Source organism: Myodes glareolus, chromosome 11, assembly GCF_982192425.1.
Source record: "Myodes glareolus chromosome 11, mMyoGla1.1, whole genome shotgun sequence".
NCBI lineage: Eukaryota > Metazoa > Chordata > Mammalia > Rodentia > Cricetidae > Myodes > Myodes glareolus.
This window is the reverse complement of record NC_142036.1, coordinates 49,292,545-49,311,435: the sequence shown is the minus strand read 5'-3', so window position 1 is coordinate 49,311,435 and position 18,891 is coordinate 49,292,545. Positions and strand designations below refer to the sequence as shown.

Genomic DNA, 18,891 nt, shown 5'->3' with positions numbered 1-18,891 from the left:
TACAATTCTTCATGTGTCTTTATTATCACCAGTTTTTGAGCAATATATATGTATATATAATATTGCTTTTCTAAATCATATGAGTAAGATAATTATCATTGAATATTGAATATCTTATCCCAGCTTTAAGGACCGACCCAGGCCTAGTCGAACAGGTCTGTAATCCCATCTCTCCTTTTCCTGAGTTTTTAGCTTGAACCTTCTGTGTCTAAAGTGATTAACAAGAGAAACCGCATAGAAGTTTAGTAACATCCCCCTCATGGCCGCCACCCAGAAAACTTAGTGGACCTCTAATAGGTGGCTTAGGGTTCCCATCTCCACCTGCGGTGTCTGTAAGGAGGAGGTGGCCAGGAGGAACCCAGAAACCAAGAGTAAGGCTTGTTGTGCACGTTCACATTGTGCCTCGTGGAAGAGTCTGGAGCTCTTTCACAGGGGTGTGGGGTTGCTGATGGAGAGGGAAGGAGTGTGCCCGAGGAGGTGGGGGAAGATGATGATTTCCTTTAGGGATACAGAAGTCCGCTTATAAAGGAGTAAGTCACTCCTGCTGCATTTCAAAGCCGTATCTGCTGTTGCTCAAAATAACCAGCTCAGAGTAATCCTCCCATGAAGGAGGCTTGTTGTGAGTGATGCCTTTTGTCTCCTGCAGTCTGATCGTGGGGTGACATATTCTAGTCACTAATAGTCCTCAAATATCATTCGTTCAGAAAATGCTTTGCTCGTTAAACATTAGAGAATTTTTTGCTATTCCTTTAGTTGAGAAGATGAATGATGGCTAGGGGTTTTAGAAAACAACATTTAAGTTATGAATGAAGAAAGTATTTTATCCCTTCTGAAAACCTTTTGTGGCTGCAGAAATGAATGTTCACACAAGCTTCAGGACCTGAGATCGGATCCCCACCACCCATGTAAAAGCCCCTATGGGTGTGGTACTGAGGCAGAAGGTTCCTGGAGCTCACTGGCCAGCCCGTATAGCCAGTTGGTGAGCTTCAGGTTCAGTGAGAGACCCTGCCTCAAAAATAAGCTGGAGAGTGATGGAGGAAAGCACCCAACAATGACCTCTGGCCTTTAAGGCATGCTTGTGCGTGCATGCGCACGTGCGTGCATGCACACACAGACACACATGCACACACACACACACACACACATGCACACCTTTCAATCTACTAAAGAGAAACATGCATCAGAATCCCTGATGGTTTGTTAAAAGCTAGTGGATGGACTTCATACTCAGGCTCTGAGTATGTAGTTGTGTACTGAGACACCGGTTCCCAGCTTCTGGGATGTTAGTTTTCTTCCTCTGTCCAGATTGGAGGCCTCTTTCTGCTTTTCCTTTTCATGCTCGTGTTTAAAGAGTGTGGGTGAGCAAAAGGCGAGCTCTAGGGTAGAACTTCGTAGAACTTCCTGTCTCTTGGATTTAGGAATGTGTTCTAGACACCTACAGTATAGCGGGAAGGTGAGAGTATTAATGAAAAGCTATTTTTTTTCTTTTCTTTTGGTGTGTGCATGTGTACTCACTGTGTGTGTGCATATGTGAAGGACAGGTTGGCCAGGTGCTTTCCTCTGTCATTTTCCACCATGTCTTAGTAACTCTTCCCTGGCTGTGAAGAGACACCATGACCACGTCAACTCTTATGAAAAGGGCATTTAGCTGGGGACTTGCTTACAGTTTTAGAGGTTTTGTCTGTTATTAGCATGATGGGGAGCATGGTGGTGTGCAGGCAGGCACTGGAGCAGTAGCTGAGAACTACATCCTGATCCTCAAGCAGAGAGAGAGAGGTAGGCAGAGAGACTCTGGCTTGTCATGGGCTTTTGAAACCTCAAAGCCAAACCCCAGTGATGTACTTCTTCCAACTAGGCCACACCTTGTAATCCTTCTAATCCTTTTAAATAGTAGACTCCCTATTGGCTGGACATTCAATATATGAGCCTGTGGGGGCTGTTCTTATTCAAAGCACCATATACTATCTCCCCTCCTTCCCATTTTGGCTACGGTGACTGACCAGAGCATTCCCAGGCTAGGCTTGTTCCAGTCCTACAGAGCTGGAGCAATAGACATGCCGCCATTCTTTCCTTGTTTTTATGTCGGCTGGGACACAAGCTCAAGTTCTCATACTTCTGTGTGTCATACTCTTTGCTGTCTAAGACATCACCCAAGCCTGTGAAAATAATTTTTTTTTTGAGACACAGTCTCACTATGTAGCCCTGGCTTGCCTGGAACTCACTATGTAGACCAGGCTGGCCTTGAACTCCCAGTGATCTACCTGCCTCAGTTTCCTGAGTGTTGGCATTAAAATCATGTGCCACGATGTCTGGCAAAGTTGAAAGAATTTTATGATGAAAACCCATATACTTACCATCTAGATTCTTTTCCATACATTTCCATACTTTTTAACATTTTCCATACTTTGGGGGACAGAGTGGGGTGAAGGAGACAGGGTCTCCTGTGAGTTCCTAGGCCCTCTGTGTCTCTCTTCCACGATCTAGAACTTCAGGCATGCAGCACTACCATTTCTGGACTCTTCCCTTTCCCTTCTCTTTGTGGCATTGGGGTTGAACTCAAAGCCCACACTCAACATGGAGCGGACCCCATTTGTCTTCTATTTTCTATTTGTTTGTTTGAGGCAGGGCCTTGCTGTGTGCCTCAGGCTGCCTTGTTCTGGTGCTGGGGTTACAGGCATGCACTACCATACCTGGCTTCTACCCATCTCTTATTAATGGGTTTCAAAGTAAGTTGCAGATGTCAAGACGATTCTTAAATACTCATTAAGTAGAGTTTAATATTAACACATAGTTCTTGTAAGATATAATTTATACAAGATGAAATGTGCGTATGATAAGAATAACACTCACACGTGCACTTAGCTTTGGCAGGTGCTCATTCCTGTGCACCCAGGCCTTTGTTTGATTTAAGACATCACCACACCAAAGCATCCCATAATGCTCTTTCCTAGTCAGTGCCCACTCCTGACCCCAACCCTAAATAAAGGTAACTGATAGTTGATGTAAAAGAAAAAATAAATTCATTTAACCACTTTTAGAATTTTATCATTTCCTAGACATGGTTTTGTTATGTAGTCCTGGGTAGGCTAGGACCTCCTGTGTAGACCAGGCTGGCTTGGAACTCACTTTGTAGACCAGGCTGGCCTGGAACACACAGAGATCCATCTGCCTCTGTCTCTTGAGTGCTGATATTTAAGGTATCACTACTCCCAGTCATTGTAGTTTTTAAAAAATTCTTATTCTCTCTCTCTCTCTCTCTCTCTCTCTCTCCCTCTCCCTCCCTCCCTCCCTCCCTCCCTCCCTCCCTCCCTCCCTCCCTCCCTCCCTCCTTCCCTCTCTTCCTCTCTCTCCGTGTGATGTGTACATGAGTGTGAGCGCTTGTGCATGACTGGCTCCCCCTGTGGAGCTCAGAGGACAACTTGCTGGAGCAGGCTTTCCCCTCCTAGTCTGCTCAGACAGGATCTCAGGGTCTCTCTTTTCCGCTGCTACACTGAGTATTCCAGGCTCGCTGGCTAGTGAGTGCCCAGGCTGTTCCCCTGTCTGCTTCTCTTCTCAATTACAGATGCATACACGCCACCGCAGCCAACTTTTTTATGTGAGTTCTGTGGATTTAATTTAGATTGCCAGGTTTGTGTGGCAAGCAGTTTTACCCACTGAGAAGCCCTTGCTCTCATGCAGCCAAGTCTGCCTTGAATTCATGAACCTCCTTCTACATCCTCCCAAATATGCCACCATATTAGGCCAAGAGTACTTTTTGTTGTCTTTCGAGACAGGGCCTCACTATGTAGCCCTGGCTATCCTGGAACTCCTTATGTAGACCATTCTGACCTCAAACTCACAGAGATCCCCCTACCTCTGCCTCCTGAATGCTGAGATTAAAGACATGCAGCATTATGCCTGGCTAAGAGTATAGTTTTTTAAAAGAGGCTAAAATTATGACTCATACAGGTAGAAAACGAGCTATATGGAAGATTTTCTTTTACTTATGAAAGAACCACTAAGGTGTTCTGAAGGGTAAATCTAATTTAGTCTTAATTAATAAAAACCCAGGAGTCAGATATCAGGGTAAAAACCTGAAAGATCAGAGAACCCTGAGCAGCTCCCAGTTGCTTCCTAGTCTCCTTCCTCAGTCCGAAAGCCAGCGATGCTGTCTCCACCGCACCTTATCACTTCCTGTCCCCACCTCCCAAATCCTGGGATTAAAGGCGCGTGCCACCACTGCCAGACTTCTAAGGTTAACTAGTGGCTAGCTCTGCCCTCTGATCTCCAGAGAAGCTTTATTTGTCGGAACACAAACAAAAGGTCATGCAACAGTGTTCAGACTAGTTGGAGAACTGAAAGTCTCATCCACTTAGAGTCAGAGAAGGCATAAAATGAATTCACAGATTAATGGAAATTGTTACTGGACCCAAATCTGGCCTTCCCACTCTTAAAAGCAAATCATGGAGAAACTGGAGTTGGTAGGGAAGGCCTCAGGTTTATTCAAGGCCAGCATCTTGAGAAGATGGAGGGGGTATGGTCCTTGGTGCTTCATCCCAGGTAATTCGAGGACGTAAGGGGCTTTTATAGAGGGAAAGACTATGCAGGGAGACAGTACTCAGGAAAGCTGTCCTGTAGGGGCCTTCATCATCCATGCGTCTATTTTCCCTCAGAGGCAGAACATCTCAATAGACTTCAGCCTCCTGGGGCTGGTGCCTGTATTTTCTGAAGGTTAAATATCACCATAATTTACGTTTTTTGTTAATTGGTACTCAGAACCGAAGACTAAGGAAAGAGCTTGCATATTTGGATGATGTCTGAAGATCCTCAGGTCTTCCGGGTTCTTAAATCTGAAGATTATCTAATATCTTAGTCATTCAGGTGTACCTTCTCTTTAGAGCTGAGGAGGCCAGGCGGAAGGGAGGGAAGGGGACATCATCCTTGACAAAGGCTTTGGGAGGGAAGGTAGCTTCTGGCAAGGATGAAGCTTCCCCAAGGAGAAGGGGCTGCTGCAGAACGCATTGTGTCCACAGCATAATGATGAAGGTATTTTCATTCATTCTGCCTGTCTGAGTGGGAACTGTTCACAGCCCTGCCAGTTTGCTAGTTAGGTCACCCTCTCTCTGCAGAGTTGTCAGGTAGCAGAGGTGTGGATGGTCTAGCCAAGATACAGGGTTTCGTTTGATGTGTGTGCTTACATGTATGTATGCATAGATAGATTTTACATAGCTACGTGTGTGTGTGTCTGTGTATGATTTGTGTCCTGAAGTAAGATGAAGACGTTGTCTCCTAAGAACATGGCTTCCTTATATGTAAAGGCAGCAACATCATTTATAAAAAAGAAAAATAATTGTATAATGTTGACATCCTGTTCATGCTTAATTTTTTTTCTATTGTCCCAAGATTTAAAAGAAAAATAAATTATATGTATTTACTTATTTGTACGTACATGTGAGCAAGAAGCTGTGCCCACGAGCCTCAGTGTATTTGTGCAAGGGTAGAGGACAAATTGCGGGGCCCGGTTCCTGCCATCAATGCAGGTGTCAGGGGTTGAACTCAGGTGGCCAGGCTTGGCTGCAAGCACCTTTACCCACTGAACCTTCATGCTGGCTTTTTTTTAACAGCCTTTGGCTGTGTGTTTAATTAGCATCCAATAAAAGCTCACTTACTTGGGGCTATTTTTAAATATTAAAGAGCTGGTCTCTTGGGAATTAATCTTTCATGCGTGATCCTGGCCTTGTAACCTTGTCACTTAGCAGAATTCTGAAGCAGAACAGGTGTTCTGGGCTCCACCCTCTTCCTGAGAAGCAGCTGTGTTCATTTACAGGACTTTGGGTGGTATAGCCCAGGCTCTAGGGAGCCCAGCCTGGGGCCCTTTGCTGTTTATGCAGAAGGAAAGGATCGGTTGCTATGGGGCTGTTGAACTGCCTATAGGCTGGTAGGCCTGTGGGGATGTCTGTGTAGAAAGGAGAGATCAAGTGGAAGGTGGGATGGAAAGGAAGCAGGGGAATTAAAGAAGAAGCGAGTGGTCCGTGGAGGTGTGCATGCTCCTGCCTTTTCTCCTTTTTGCTGTGAAAACCCCTCAATTGAAGGCTTTTGGTGGTGTTTTCAGAGTTCAGGTTTCAGAGACAAAGAACTTTCATACGTCCTCATGATTTTAGACAACAAAACAGTAACAACAGCAGCTACACAATCACCTTCAGCCCCTCAATATTTCTTTTTTGTTTGTTTGTTTATTTACTTTTGTGATGTGCTGGGAGTTGAGCCCAAAGCCTCATGCATGCTAGGTAAATATCTTTATCACCCCAAACCGAGTTCACCCATGCTTAAGGGGTGTGTGTGTGTGTGTGTGTGTGTGTGTGTATGTTTGTGTGTGTGTGTGTGAGAGAGAGAGAGACAGAGAGAGAGGGAGGGAGGGAGGATGGGGGAAATGGGAGAGAGTTGTGTATGGGTAGATGTCATGTATGCAGGTGCCCGTGGGTGGATGTGCCTCTGCACACTCAGGTAGAGGCCAGAGTGTCCCATTGCTCTCTCATTCCTATTGAGAACTCTCCATGAACCTGGATTCCCAGCAGCTAGCAAGTTCTAGTGATCTTCCTATCACTGTCTCCCAGAGCCTGGGGTTACAGGTGTGTGTGGACCATGTCCAGCGTGGTATGTAGGTGCTGGGATTGAAGCTCAGGTCTTCAAGGCCGCACAGCAAGTGATTTTACACACCGAGTCATCCCTCCGACTCCTAAATTGAATATTAATTTATGTTAATTTTTTGTTTGTTTTGTTTTTTTCAAGACAGGGTTTCTGTACATAGCCTTGGCTGTCCTGGAACTTTCTCTGTAGACTGAGTTGGCCTTGAACTCACAAAGAAATTAAATTATATCTAAAATTAGATGTGTTTATTTTATTTTATTTTTATGTGTATGGTGTTTTGTTCACATGTATGCCTGTGCACTAGGTGCCTATCTGCTTCCTTTGGAGATCAGCAAAGGGCATTGGAGTCTCTAGAACGGGAGTTCCAGACAGTTTGTAACATGAGGGGCTGGCTTGTTGGAACAGCCTGGTTCCCATAGCTGTTTAGCCCCAAAGAAAATCACACAGAGATCTCTATAAGTTATAAACTGATTAGCCCATTAGCTTAGGCTTCTTGTTAACTCTTGTAGCTTATATTAACCCATTATTCTGATCTATTTTAGCCATATGGCTTGGTACCTTTTTCAGTTGGGAGGTCACATCCTGCTTCCTTGGTGATCTGTGCAGGACTGGGAGGAATCAGCTTCCTCCTTCCCAGAATTCTCCTATTCTCATTGCATCATTTCTACTTCCTGTCTGGTTTTCCCGCCTATACTTCCTGCCTGGCCAATCAGCGTTTATTTAAAACATGATTGACAGAATACAGACAATTCTCCCACACCACAGTTGTGAGCCACCATGTAGGTTCTGGGACTGCACCTGGGTCCTGTGCAAGAATAAGTGCTCTTAACCACTGAACCACCTCTCCAGCCCCTAAACTGAGACGGAGTTTCACCAGTAGCTCTGGTTTGCTTGGCGCTTGCTGTGCAGCCCAGGCTGGACTTGAACTTGCATTGCTAATCCTTTTTCTCTTGAGCGTTGGAATCCCTGGCACATGCCACCATGCCCAACTAGACTTTAGTAAAAATTCAAGAGGGATTTGACTGTCATGTTTTCTTCCCTAATTCTGCTCCACAAGGTACATTTCTCATGGTATGGTGGGGTTGGAAGTCCCCTAAGCCATGTCTAGGTTTGGGGATTTGGTATAGGGTCTTGGAGAATTCAGCATATGTTAAGTTTATTAAAACAATTGCACAAAGGAACATCATCACAGACTCGAAGCTCTTGCCAAATCTGGAGGAAAATGGACACAGCTTTTCAGTGTGATCTCTCAGGGGAGGGAAGGAGAAGAGAACACTCATTTTTCTTGTTTGAGGCTCTGACTAGGACCCAATAGACTATTGGACGACAGATTAACAAGAAGAAACAGAAGTTTATTTATTTGGTTTTGTCATTTTTAAATAGAGTCTAACTATGTAGCCCAGGCTGGTCTTGAACTTGCTCTATAGCTGAAGCCAGTGTCGAATGCCCAGCCTCCTTAGTGCCACCGTTCTCAGCCACAAATACAAGTCTATTAGCATGTGTGAACATATACACATGTGAACATCTCCAGTGAACATCGAGCGAGGAGTAACCCAGTGGGGTGCTGAGAACCTGAGGTGGACAAAGGGAAGGTGGTTCATCCAGGCAGAGGAGAAACGGTGTGGGAAGATGGTATTGTGGGCACTTAGGTCTGTGAATGTGCTGCCTCAGTTTCCCTGTATTGCAGAGAAAGAAGGAAACAAATTAGTAAAAGAAAATGGATTTCTTTACAGTTTGGCCAGAGTTGGGGAGAGAAAAGTTCTTAGATTCTGTCTGCCTTTGCTGTAGCCATGTTACAGCTTTATAGAACAGATAAAAGGAGACTTTTATGTGCGACTTAGCTGGTGGCAGAACCGTGCAGCCTCTCCTTGGGGACAGGGTCTGCTTCTCCTCTGGCCCCAGGCTTCAGCCTGTTCTCCCTGAGCAAGGGATTCCCACAGAAGCTGTCATTCTTTTGGGTCCATTGTTTCAGGGTCCCTCTGACTGTAGTCCCCTGTCTTCCTTGTTTGCTCTTCAATCTCGAGAATTTGGGATACTCTGTTATAATCTGCTAGTGGCCTGGTATGAAAATTCTTGAGATTTGCATTTGCATGTGCCTGAAAAGAGAGTGCAGCAACCAGAGTTAGAGACATCTAGTTAGTGTCAGGAACTGACAGCCTAAGAATCCCTTCTCTATAACCTCTGGCCTTAGTGACTTTCAGAATGGCTGGCACCAGGCACTTCATTTTGACTAAGTGTGTCCCTTGCCTTAGAGCTGTTTTTCTCTGAAGACATCGATGCTGTCTTGTGGTTTGCTCTTAATTCTCCTTCCTTGGTGTGATGAGGCTTTGCCCTTTAATCTGCTCTATGTTGGGGGGTTGGGGAGGAAGAAGTATAGCAAGCAAGCAGGAAGACAGTGCCAAAGGCCCCTTTTTTTGGTCAAACACAAGCAACTGTTTAGAAGGAAGGACACTTAGGCTAAGTTTACCTAATGTCTTCTGAAATTTTATGAATGCTGAGTCCCTTTTCATTTTTCCTTGACAGATTGTACAATAGAAGCATCCCCTTGCTTTTCGTATGTATAAAGATTACATTTACAAAAGATTGATTATAATTACATGTACAAAAGACAGGTTATATAGCCCCAGATGTCCCGGAACTCATTCTGTAGACCAAGCTGGTCTCCAACTTCAGCTCTACCTACCTCTGCCTCCCAAGGGCTGATATTAAAGGATGTGCCTCTGTGTGTGTGGGGCGGGGGTATGCAGGGGCCCAAAGAGAATAGAAAGGGACATGTGACATCCTGGAGCTAGAGTTACAGGCAGTCATGAGCCACCAAATGAGGGTGATGGGATTGAGCCCTGCTTGGGTCCTCCAGGGAAGCAGCAGGTGCTTGTAACTGCAGAACTGTCTCCCATCCCCTATCTCTCTTATTTGAAAGGTCAGTTGTAAGTGTGGCCTCCTGACGTCTGTTAAACACACTGTGATTTCTAATAGAAAAAGGATGCTTACTAATAGAAAAAGGTAGGAGAGTATCAACAGACAACAGCTATAAAATGTCTCAGAGACTTACAAAGCAAAATCAGCGAAAATAGCAATTAACAAGGAATCTAGCTGTTTTCACTTAGATAACTCATCAGGTCTTGTGTGGTCAGTGTTTAATTCTTTTAGATAGAGCTTGGAATGCAAAGGGCTTGGCCATATCTAATTGCTGGTAATAAAAAATGATGATTATAATATAGTTAGAAATATACACATGCTGTATACACTTGTATCTGAAAACCATAAAAAAATGAACAAAAATTCAATGATGATTTTATCATGTTGTATCTACCAGATATATATGTACAACAGATGGATATAGTTCATTTCATATAAGAACATTTTCTGTTATATAAATATTATAAATGTAACATTGAGGAAGCTGGAGAGATGGCTCAGTGGTCTGGACACCCTTCTAGAGGACATGGGTTCAATTTCCAGCATTCACATGGCAGCTCACAGCAGTCTGTACTGCAGTTCCAGGGGATTCAGCATCCTCTGTTGACCTCTGAGAGCTCTGCATGGAAGCGATGCACAGACATACATGCTGGCAAAACTCTTGTACTAGTAAAATAACTAAACAAAATAAAACATGCATTCTCTCTCTCTCTCTCTCTCTCTCTCTCTCTCTCTCTCTCTCTCTCTCTCTGTCTCTCTAAATATAAAGAGTAAAGAATATAAAGACTCCAAATCTAATTTGCCTTTTGGTGAATAATACTTGTTTTCATCTTAGTAATTTTTATTACATATATATTAAATTAGATATTAAAATACTTAACATTATTTATTGACAACATATACTACTAGCAGTGAATGAGTGTTGAGTAGCAATTTTACCATCTCAATAGCAAGAATAACCCATCTCAGATGATAGTTTATATAGATTTCAAATGGAGCAAAACCCAGAAACGATGGGAAAATATCTCCATATAGAGCCACCATTGATCTTCCTTTGTTCTCTCTTAATTTATATTTTAAGTTTTCTCAGCAAAAAGGAAAAGAACGGTTTAGAACTTTCTCTGAAGACCTAACAAAATATTCCAATTCTGTAACCACCTTTAAAGGTTAGGCGTTAGTTCTTCCCTTCTTGGGGTGATCTGGTCCTTTTACTGTTATTTAGAGTGATATAAAAGTTAATCATGGGGCTAGGGTTTCCCTGGCGTGCACAAAGCCTTGGGGTCAGTCCCTGCATAAACTGAGGGTGGCTTTGCACGCCTGTGGTCCCACCACTTGGAGAGGAAACAGAAGGAGCAGAAATTCAAGGTCATCCACAGACAACATAGGGAGTGAGGCCAATCTGGACACCGGAGATCCTGTTCAGGAAAAAAAAAAAAAAAGAAAACCTATTCGCATCTTGAATGTTACTGCTTGTTGGGTTTGGCACTTTCTATTATCCTGTTATGAGAAGGAAGTTAAACATAAACATCCTTGACAAAACATATTCACATATTTTAATTGTAACACAACTTTAATGAAAATCTCATATTTACTAATTGTGCATAAAGGAGTATTATAGAGAAGAAACTTATAGCTACAATCTAATGAATGTATTTAATGTACATCATTGATGTATTTTGACTTTATATGTTTTAAGATATTTTTTAAAGTATTTATTTAATTTAATGTGTGCGTGTCTGTGTACCTGAGTGTATGTATGGCACCACATATGTGCAGGAGTCTGCAGAGGTCAGGAGAGGCATCGGATCCCCTGGAACTGGAGTTACAGATGGTTGTGAGCCACCATGTGGATCCCTGTAACTGAACTGCAAGAAGTAAGCAGTCTTCTCCACTGAGCTCTCTCTCCAGCACCCTGTACTCAAATATGTATACCACAGCAAACTCATGCTTGGCCAATATATATGTATGCATGTGTCTACATATACATATACATATACATACATACACACACATATATACATATATATGTGGGTTTTTGTACGTTTTTATTTTTCAAATATATTTAAAGTCATGCATTTTGATTAACGAAGCCTTTTTTGTTTTGTTTTGAGATGGGGTCTTGCTATGTAACCAGGTTGGCACTGAACTTACTATTCTCCTGCTTTTTTCCTTAGCCTCCCTAGTGCTGAGATTATGGGCATGTGCCACTCTTCCTGGCAGAAATATGTAACCACTGAAGAGATGAGGAATTTTCTGTTCGTTTTTATAATAGCTGACCTGCCATGGGTGTTCATTAGCATTCGCAACCTCAGTGATCGCTGTCAGTCTGAAGGTGTGATCCACGTTCGGAAATCCACAGATAAATGACAGTATGTTGGGAATGCTTTTCTCATTTTCCCGAGCATTATGGCATATTTCCGTGTTTCTGTCAGGTGTTTTAGTGTAGAAATAAACCCTCCATTCCCCTGTTTGGGATTTGACTGCTTATGTTGCCCAAGTGAGCACTGAAGCCAGTCCTGATTGGATGGTTTTCTCCCCAGTGGCTAAGTGGCAGTGTCTGTCCTAGGGAGAGGATGGATGGATGCCATTATATGGATTGAATAGGCTGTGTTTGTAGTGAGTGTTTCTCACAGTTGGCTTTCTTTCTTTGAAGATCTGTCATCTCAGGTATATAACAGTGTGCCACAGGCAAATCTTGATTGGATGTTCTTGCCGCCATGTGCTACACGAGCTCATTGACTGACAGCCAAGGGCAGCCCGGCGGGAACACTGTGCTCCCTTTACTCGGGTGCTCTGAATTAGTCCATGCGAGTGTTTGGAATGGAGAAAGAAGTGTAAGGAATCTGGGACAGTGTTCCGTTTTTCCTGAGACATATTTGATGCTGACTTTAGTCTGTTACTAGCAGCACTAAAGATTCTTAACCACAGCATCCCTCAAACTCAGTTCAAATATGAATATCCTAAAACCAAAGACAGATTTCAGGTGACTGCAATTTTGGATGATCCACATCACTTTTCTCAATAATGCAAGGTTTTACACTTTTGCCAAAGGAACTAGAAGCTCTCACTCAATGGATGTTCCAGAAACAAAGTTTTTGTATGTTTCTCTTTTAGGTTTCCCAGGGAGAGCACGTGGGAACTGAATGACAGAACACATGCCTAGTATTCACCATCCCCTGCATCGCAAAAGAGGGAAAACATTTCCTAGGAACAAGATCGTTATATATCTTACAGCCTTGAGGAGAACTCAGTATAGAACAGGAATGCAGAGGAAGCTGGGTGTGAGAGTGTGTACTTGTGATCCCAGTACTTGGCAGGTGGAGTCAGGATTAGGAGTTAAAGGTCATCCCCAGCTTTGTAGTGAGTTCCAGACTAGCCTGGGCTACGTGAGACCCTGTCGCAAAAACAGAACAATGAGAGCTGGAGAGAAGGCTCAGTGGTTAAGAGCTGATACTGCTCTTAGGCCCCAAGTTCAGTTCCCAGCATCCACGCCAGTCAGTTCACTGCTGCCTGTAACTCCAGCTCCCAGGAACCCAACACCTCCTTTCCTCTTTTGGCCTCCGTAGGCACCGTACACACATGTCGCAGTGCAAGCCGCACATACACACATACACACACACATACACACTAAAACAAAATCTAAAATATAAAACTCAATAGATGGGTGAGAAAGAACGAGGGAAGAAGAAATGCAGAGAGAGCTCCTGTGGTTTCTTTGGTGACCTGATTTTCTTAGATTTTTCTTTGTGAGACTGTGAGGATATGTGTGTGACAGAGAACCAGATTTTCCATTTCCTTGGCTTTTTAGCAGTTGATGTCCTTATAAATTCCTGGATGATTTTCATATTTTTATTTTATTTAAACTTCAGCCTAACAATACATTCAGTCTTTGGTAGGAACTAATTGTGTATTTGATTGACAGTTTCATAGAACAGGGAGAATAAATCCTTCAGGACTGGGATTACAGCTAAGTGATAAGTACTGCCTGCCATGCACAAGGCCCTGGGCTTGATCCCCAGCACAGAAACAAGAGAAAATATATATTTCAAGAGAAGGGGAGGAAACAACAAAACAAAGGGAGTGGAGAGATGGCTCAGTGGTTAAGAGCACTGCTTGCTTTTTCAGAGGACCCGGGTTCAATTCTTAGTATCCACATGATGGCTCATAACTGTCTATAACTCAAGGTCCAAGGAATCTGATGCCTCTTCTGGCTTTCTTGGGCACAAGGCATGCAGTACTGTGTAGACATCCATTCAGGCAAAATATTCTTTCCCTTTTAATAAAAGAGTAGGGAAGGAAAAATAATTTTTCCTTTAGCCTTTAAATTTTTTCTACCCCCCTCCAGTTCTGTATAACAAAAGAAATAAATTTGTTAACATATATACATGAAGACAGATACTTGGGAAGAAATGATTGAGAATGTAAGCTTATATAATACCTTACACTCACAACAAAGGGCTGTGTGTGTGTGTGTGTGTGTGTGTATGTGTGCATGCACGCGCATGTGTAAAGGTGACCAGGAAGAGTAAACAAAAGGAAGGTTTGTGTAGCTTTACATAGGTGCCTTTTCCATGCATTGGAGCTTTTTTTGCAATTTAGTCCTTTTTTTTTTTTCCTTTCTGGTACTGTGGGTTGCACTCTTACAAATGGATATTTTCTGCATAGATAAGAATTTTCCTTACAGAAGGATGTCGATCCTCTTCTTATTTTCAGAGCTTGTCCTGAACCTGCAATACTTAAAAGTGATAGGCTCAAAACAATCCCTATGCATATAGAGGCAGATCCGGGTATCCTACTCGGGTACAAGGTACTGTTGCCATGTGAGGGTAATGGTCCAGTTCATTTTCTCTGCCTGTTAAAAGAATTAAGAGGCAGGAAAGATCTTGAACATTGACGGGTATCAGTAGAGAAATCTCTGATAGAACAAATAGGAGCAGACAGAATCAGCAGTTGAAGAAAGGCTTTTATTAGAGCTGAAGAAATACACACATCCAGCAGACACACAGATCTGCACAGAGGGGCAGATCTTCTGCACAGCAAACGGCTTCTTGAGGGCTGGGAGTAGTTTTTAAGTCTGAGAAAGGCCATCCTCCGATACATAGGGCTGGCGAGTGTGGAGAAAGACAGGCTGGCCGATTGGCCTACAACCACTGTGCACTTGTCTCGATCTGGCTTTGGACTTGCTGAGTCAGCCATTAGCCAGGGACCTGCTGGCAGGAGAAAAAGCCCACAAGGCCTTTGTTTTACACGGCCAGGCTTTTGTCTCAGGCCTAGAGGATGAAGAAGCAAGCCATCTTGGAAGCTCACCATCTTATTACTTAGTCGTGGACAGTCCCCCTATCTGCCTGCTTGCCTGGGAGTCCATGGACCTCCGAGTCCCTAAGTATCCACCAGTATCCCTCTTCCCTCGTTCTCTGAGTGACTGGACCTGGGAGGTAAGCACCCAAACTGCGTTAGTTCTGTTACTAGATCCAAGGTGGCTTCTCACCACTCAAAGGCTGATATTTAGTCAAGAGTTGACAGGAAGGAAATGGGTTCATTCAAGCACCCTGAGGAGGAGAGGAGGAACCTCTGTCCCTCCAAAAAGACAGTCTTAGAGTACTCAGGACGGCAAATGAACTCTGGAGGGAAAGAAGAGGCTCAGGGGACAGTGAACAAGAGGGTTAAGAGCTCGGTAGGGCCTCCCTCATCTTCCTCACCCACAGCATGAGTCTCTGTTCCTTTTTCCTGGCCAGGACGTTACAATTCACCTCGATCTCCTAGGGCTAGTGCCTATAATTCTTTAGACAAGCACACTACCTTTCTGCAACTTAAATTTCACAGCAGTGCGCTTGCTTCGTGTGGTTGATACACAGACTTAACAATAAGGAGAGGCAGTACACGTTTGCTGTTACCTGGAGGTCTCCAATTACTCTATTCTGGAAATGAAAAGAAATATTAGCAGTTAACAGCTCAGTCATTTACATGTGGCTTCGCTAGAATTTCAGGAGGGGACGTCAAAGGGCGGCGTGGGCAGGGGCAGCCACTGTTACTGTTTGGAAATCATGGGTTGAGTTACTGGAGAAGCTTGCATGCCGTCAGCATGTTTCTATAAACAGGGTAATCTCTCCCTGTCATTCTCCCTCTCCTCTCTCCTGTTACTAGAAACTGAAATCCCTTCTTGAAGTTTTCAGTCTATATTAGTAAAAGCATTTAAGAATGGTCTCAGTGGATGGGAGAGCTGGTGTGTCCTTGTCTTCCCCAACCCCTGCTCAGACAGCATGAAGAGCTGGCCTTGGAAGTGTGGGTGCAGGAGGAGAGCTAGTCCCATCCCTTGCCATCTGCTGGGCTCCTTGAGAGCAGGCCCTGGAACTCGCCTGGGCAATGGGCCTGGTGGAGGGAGAGCCGTCCCGAGGGTGTGCATTTGCAATTAAAGCTGTTTGGGCAAAAGGGCAGACTGGGAGACACACACCATGACATACCTAAGCTTCCAAAGCAAGATGGTTTTTTTTTGTTTTGGTTTGGTTTTTTAATGTTTTTTATATTTATCTATGTATTTATTTTGTTTTCGGTTGCGAGAGAAGTTGCAAGAGTGGAGGGCAGGTATAGAGGAAGAGGGAGGTGAGTAGGATTGGGGTGCCTGATATGAAATTCACAAAGAATCAATAAAAATTATTTTTTCAAAAAGATAGCCTTAGGGAAAAGCCTGAGGACAATTTTATTAGAGTTTAGAAGAAATATTCCAGGGCAGGCAGAGCTATAAAATCTTAGTAGCTGTCCAGAGAAAATGGAGGAGAAAGAGAGAAAGCCATGTTTTTTGAGTTAGGCAAAAGCAGTGGAGTTCTGACTCATGACAGAAGGCAGGGTGGCGGTCTTCATCAGAAGAGCGTGAAAGCCCAAATTGTCTAGGAAAGCAGGTCTAAACTTTGGCAAGTATCCAAAAGAAAGAAAAAGTTAAACAGAGAGATATATTGGCTAGGTGGTGGTGGTGGTGTTCACCTTTAATACCAGCACGCAGGAGGCAGAGGCAGGTGGATCTCCGTGAGTTCGAGGCCAGCCTGGTCTACAAGCGCTAGTTCCAGGGCAGCCAGGGCTACATAGAAAAACCTTGTCTCGCAGACAGACAGACAGACAGACAGACAGACAGACATGCACGCATGATTTTGGAGTAATTTGGAAAATCAGGATGACCTAAACAGAGCTCTCTGGCATAGTTCCATAAGAAGCTAATTGAGAGTGAGGATTTGGGGGAAGGGAAAGAGCATTATCTCCTTAAAGGGATAGTTATTTCAGCTGGGTTAATGCTTATGTTTTGGGTAGTTTGGAATGTTAGAGGTGGATTCTATTCTTTTGACCAGGAGGTCCTTTAGAGGGCCTCCAAAGAGCCCTGATCAAGACTTCTATGACATTCTCGCCTCTGAATAGGTGACATTAAAATCATTTAGGAATGGGCTGAAATTGGGGAGTAAGAAAAACCCATTTCCACCGTGAAAGTCTAGAGAGCCAATTATGTTCACCCGAAAGGATTATTGTCTGGACTGGGGTTTTGTTCCCACCCTCATGTATACCCTGTTCTGGCTAGTTGTTTGCCAACTGATGTAAACTAGAGTTGTCTGGGAAGAGGAACCCCAATTGTAGGCAAGTCTGTAGGGCGTTTTCTTTTTCATTCATTTATTTACTTATTTATTTCTATTTTCCTCTCCTTTTTTTTTTTTTTTTTTTTTTTTGGTTTCTCAAGACAGGGTTTCTCTGTGTAGAGCTGGCTGGCTGTCCTGGAACTTGTCTTTAGACCAGGCTGGTCTCGAACTCAGATCCACCTGCTTCTGCCTCCTGAGTGCTGGGATTAAGCATTTTCTTGAGTAATGATTGATGTGGAGTGGCGCCATTCCTGGGCAGGCGGTCCTGAGTTGTGTAAGAAAGGCTGAGCAAGCCAGTAAACGGTGTTCCTCCATGACCTCTGCTTTATTCCTGCCTCCACGTTCCTGCCCTGACTTCCCTCAGTGATGGCGTGTGACCTTAGTGATGAACTAAACTTTCCTCCCCCAGTTGCTTTTGGTCATGGTGTTTTATCTCAGCAACAGAAACCCTAACTAAGACAGGCCTCCAGGCATGGCGCACATTTAGGGGGTAAAACCAGAGCCTCCATCTGGCGTTCCTGTCTAGAAAACCAAGGACATTCCTGACATTGTTGTTTTCGGGTCCCTGCCCCTAAACTTCTTCTCCGGTTCTAGGTCCTGTTTGTAAGTAACCCTGTCTTGCCATAGAGCCCCTGAATCGCTGTGCAGCACAGACCTGTACTGAAGAAACTTAAGGCACTAGAGAGTCATGGCAATAGGAAGAAGGAGTCGATAGCATCTCATCTCTCTTTTCTCTCTTCCATGTCCTGCTGCCTTATCAGGCCAAAGTAGAAGAGAGGATCCAGGAGGTCTTCAGTTCTTACAAGTTTAACCACCTAGTACCAAGGTAAGCTGTGAGTGGGGGCCTGGGGCCCTGAGAGAACCTTTTCTCTTTCCTCCTTGCCTTCGCTTAACTAAACAGCCAGCTGGACTAAATCTCTACATGACTGGAACCAGAGCTAGGTGGTTGTGAGCCACCTGATGTGGATGCTGGAAACCAAACACGCGCTCTTAACAGTGCGTGGAGCCCGCTCTCCAGCCCCTGGAATAGTTCTTTGTGACACTTTTCAAATTAACTGTGGAGACACCAGGTGAGCCACTGTAGTTGAGGCGCTGTGTGGCCTGAAGTTCTGCTTCACATTGCTTAGCACGTCTACTGACTTCTTCAGACAGTCAAGGAGGCCACAGAGGTAGTTCGTTCTCCCATTTGCCTTGTAGTGCTGGGGTTTGGACTAAGGGCCTCCCATGTACGTCACACACACCTCAGCCTAGAAAGATCCCTTCAGTGTTCAGGACGGGCAATCAATAAAAGTCTTGTGAGCCTGGTTCATCAGGAAACAGGGCTGACCTCTCCAGAGGCTGTCTGTGCTCTCCAGGCGAGAAGCACCTGGTGCAAGACTCTGACCCAGGAGGGAGAACGGGGTCAAACTCAGTCATCTGGAAGTCTTTCCCTAGCCTGCCTGGCTACGTCTGTGCAGTACCCAAAGCTGAGACTTTCCTTTTGCCACAACTGGAGCTCAGCAAATGACATCTATGTCAACAACTCAGGGGAGTGAATGCTAAGAGACTCTGCCACTTTGGCTGCCTCCACACAGACCGGCCCCAGCTTCGCCTCCCCAGAGGTGGTTGGACTTGGTGATGGTGGAGGATGTGATTGTCTGGGAGGGCTTTGCTGTTAGCCGCTGTGCCCACAGATGACTCACCTGACTGAGCTCTGAGTCACCGTCTCCTGCCTCAGGCTCCGTGTTCC

The 18,891-nt window shown here is 44.3% G+C and overlaps 1 protein-coding gene across 1 annotated transcript in view; it reads left to right on the top strand.

Moving 5' to 3' along the window:
- Fntb (farnesyltransferase, CAAX box, subunit beta) overlaps positions 1 to 18,891 on the top strand; it is a 77,125-nt gene that overhangs the window by 5,531 nt on the left and 52,703 nt on the right. Inside the window, exon 2 of the mRNA XM_048415964.3 lies at positions 17,924 to 17,988. Within this exon, the coding sequence (XP_048271921.2) occupies positions 17,924 to 17,988 (65 nt within the window). The remainder of the gene's footprint in view (positions 1 to 17,923; positions 17,989 to 18,891) is intronic.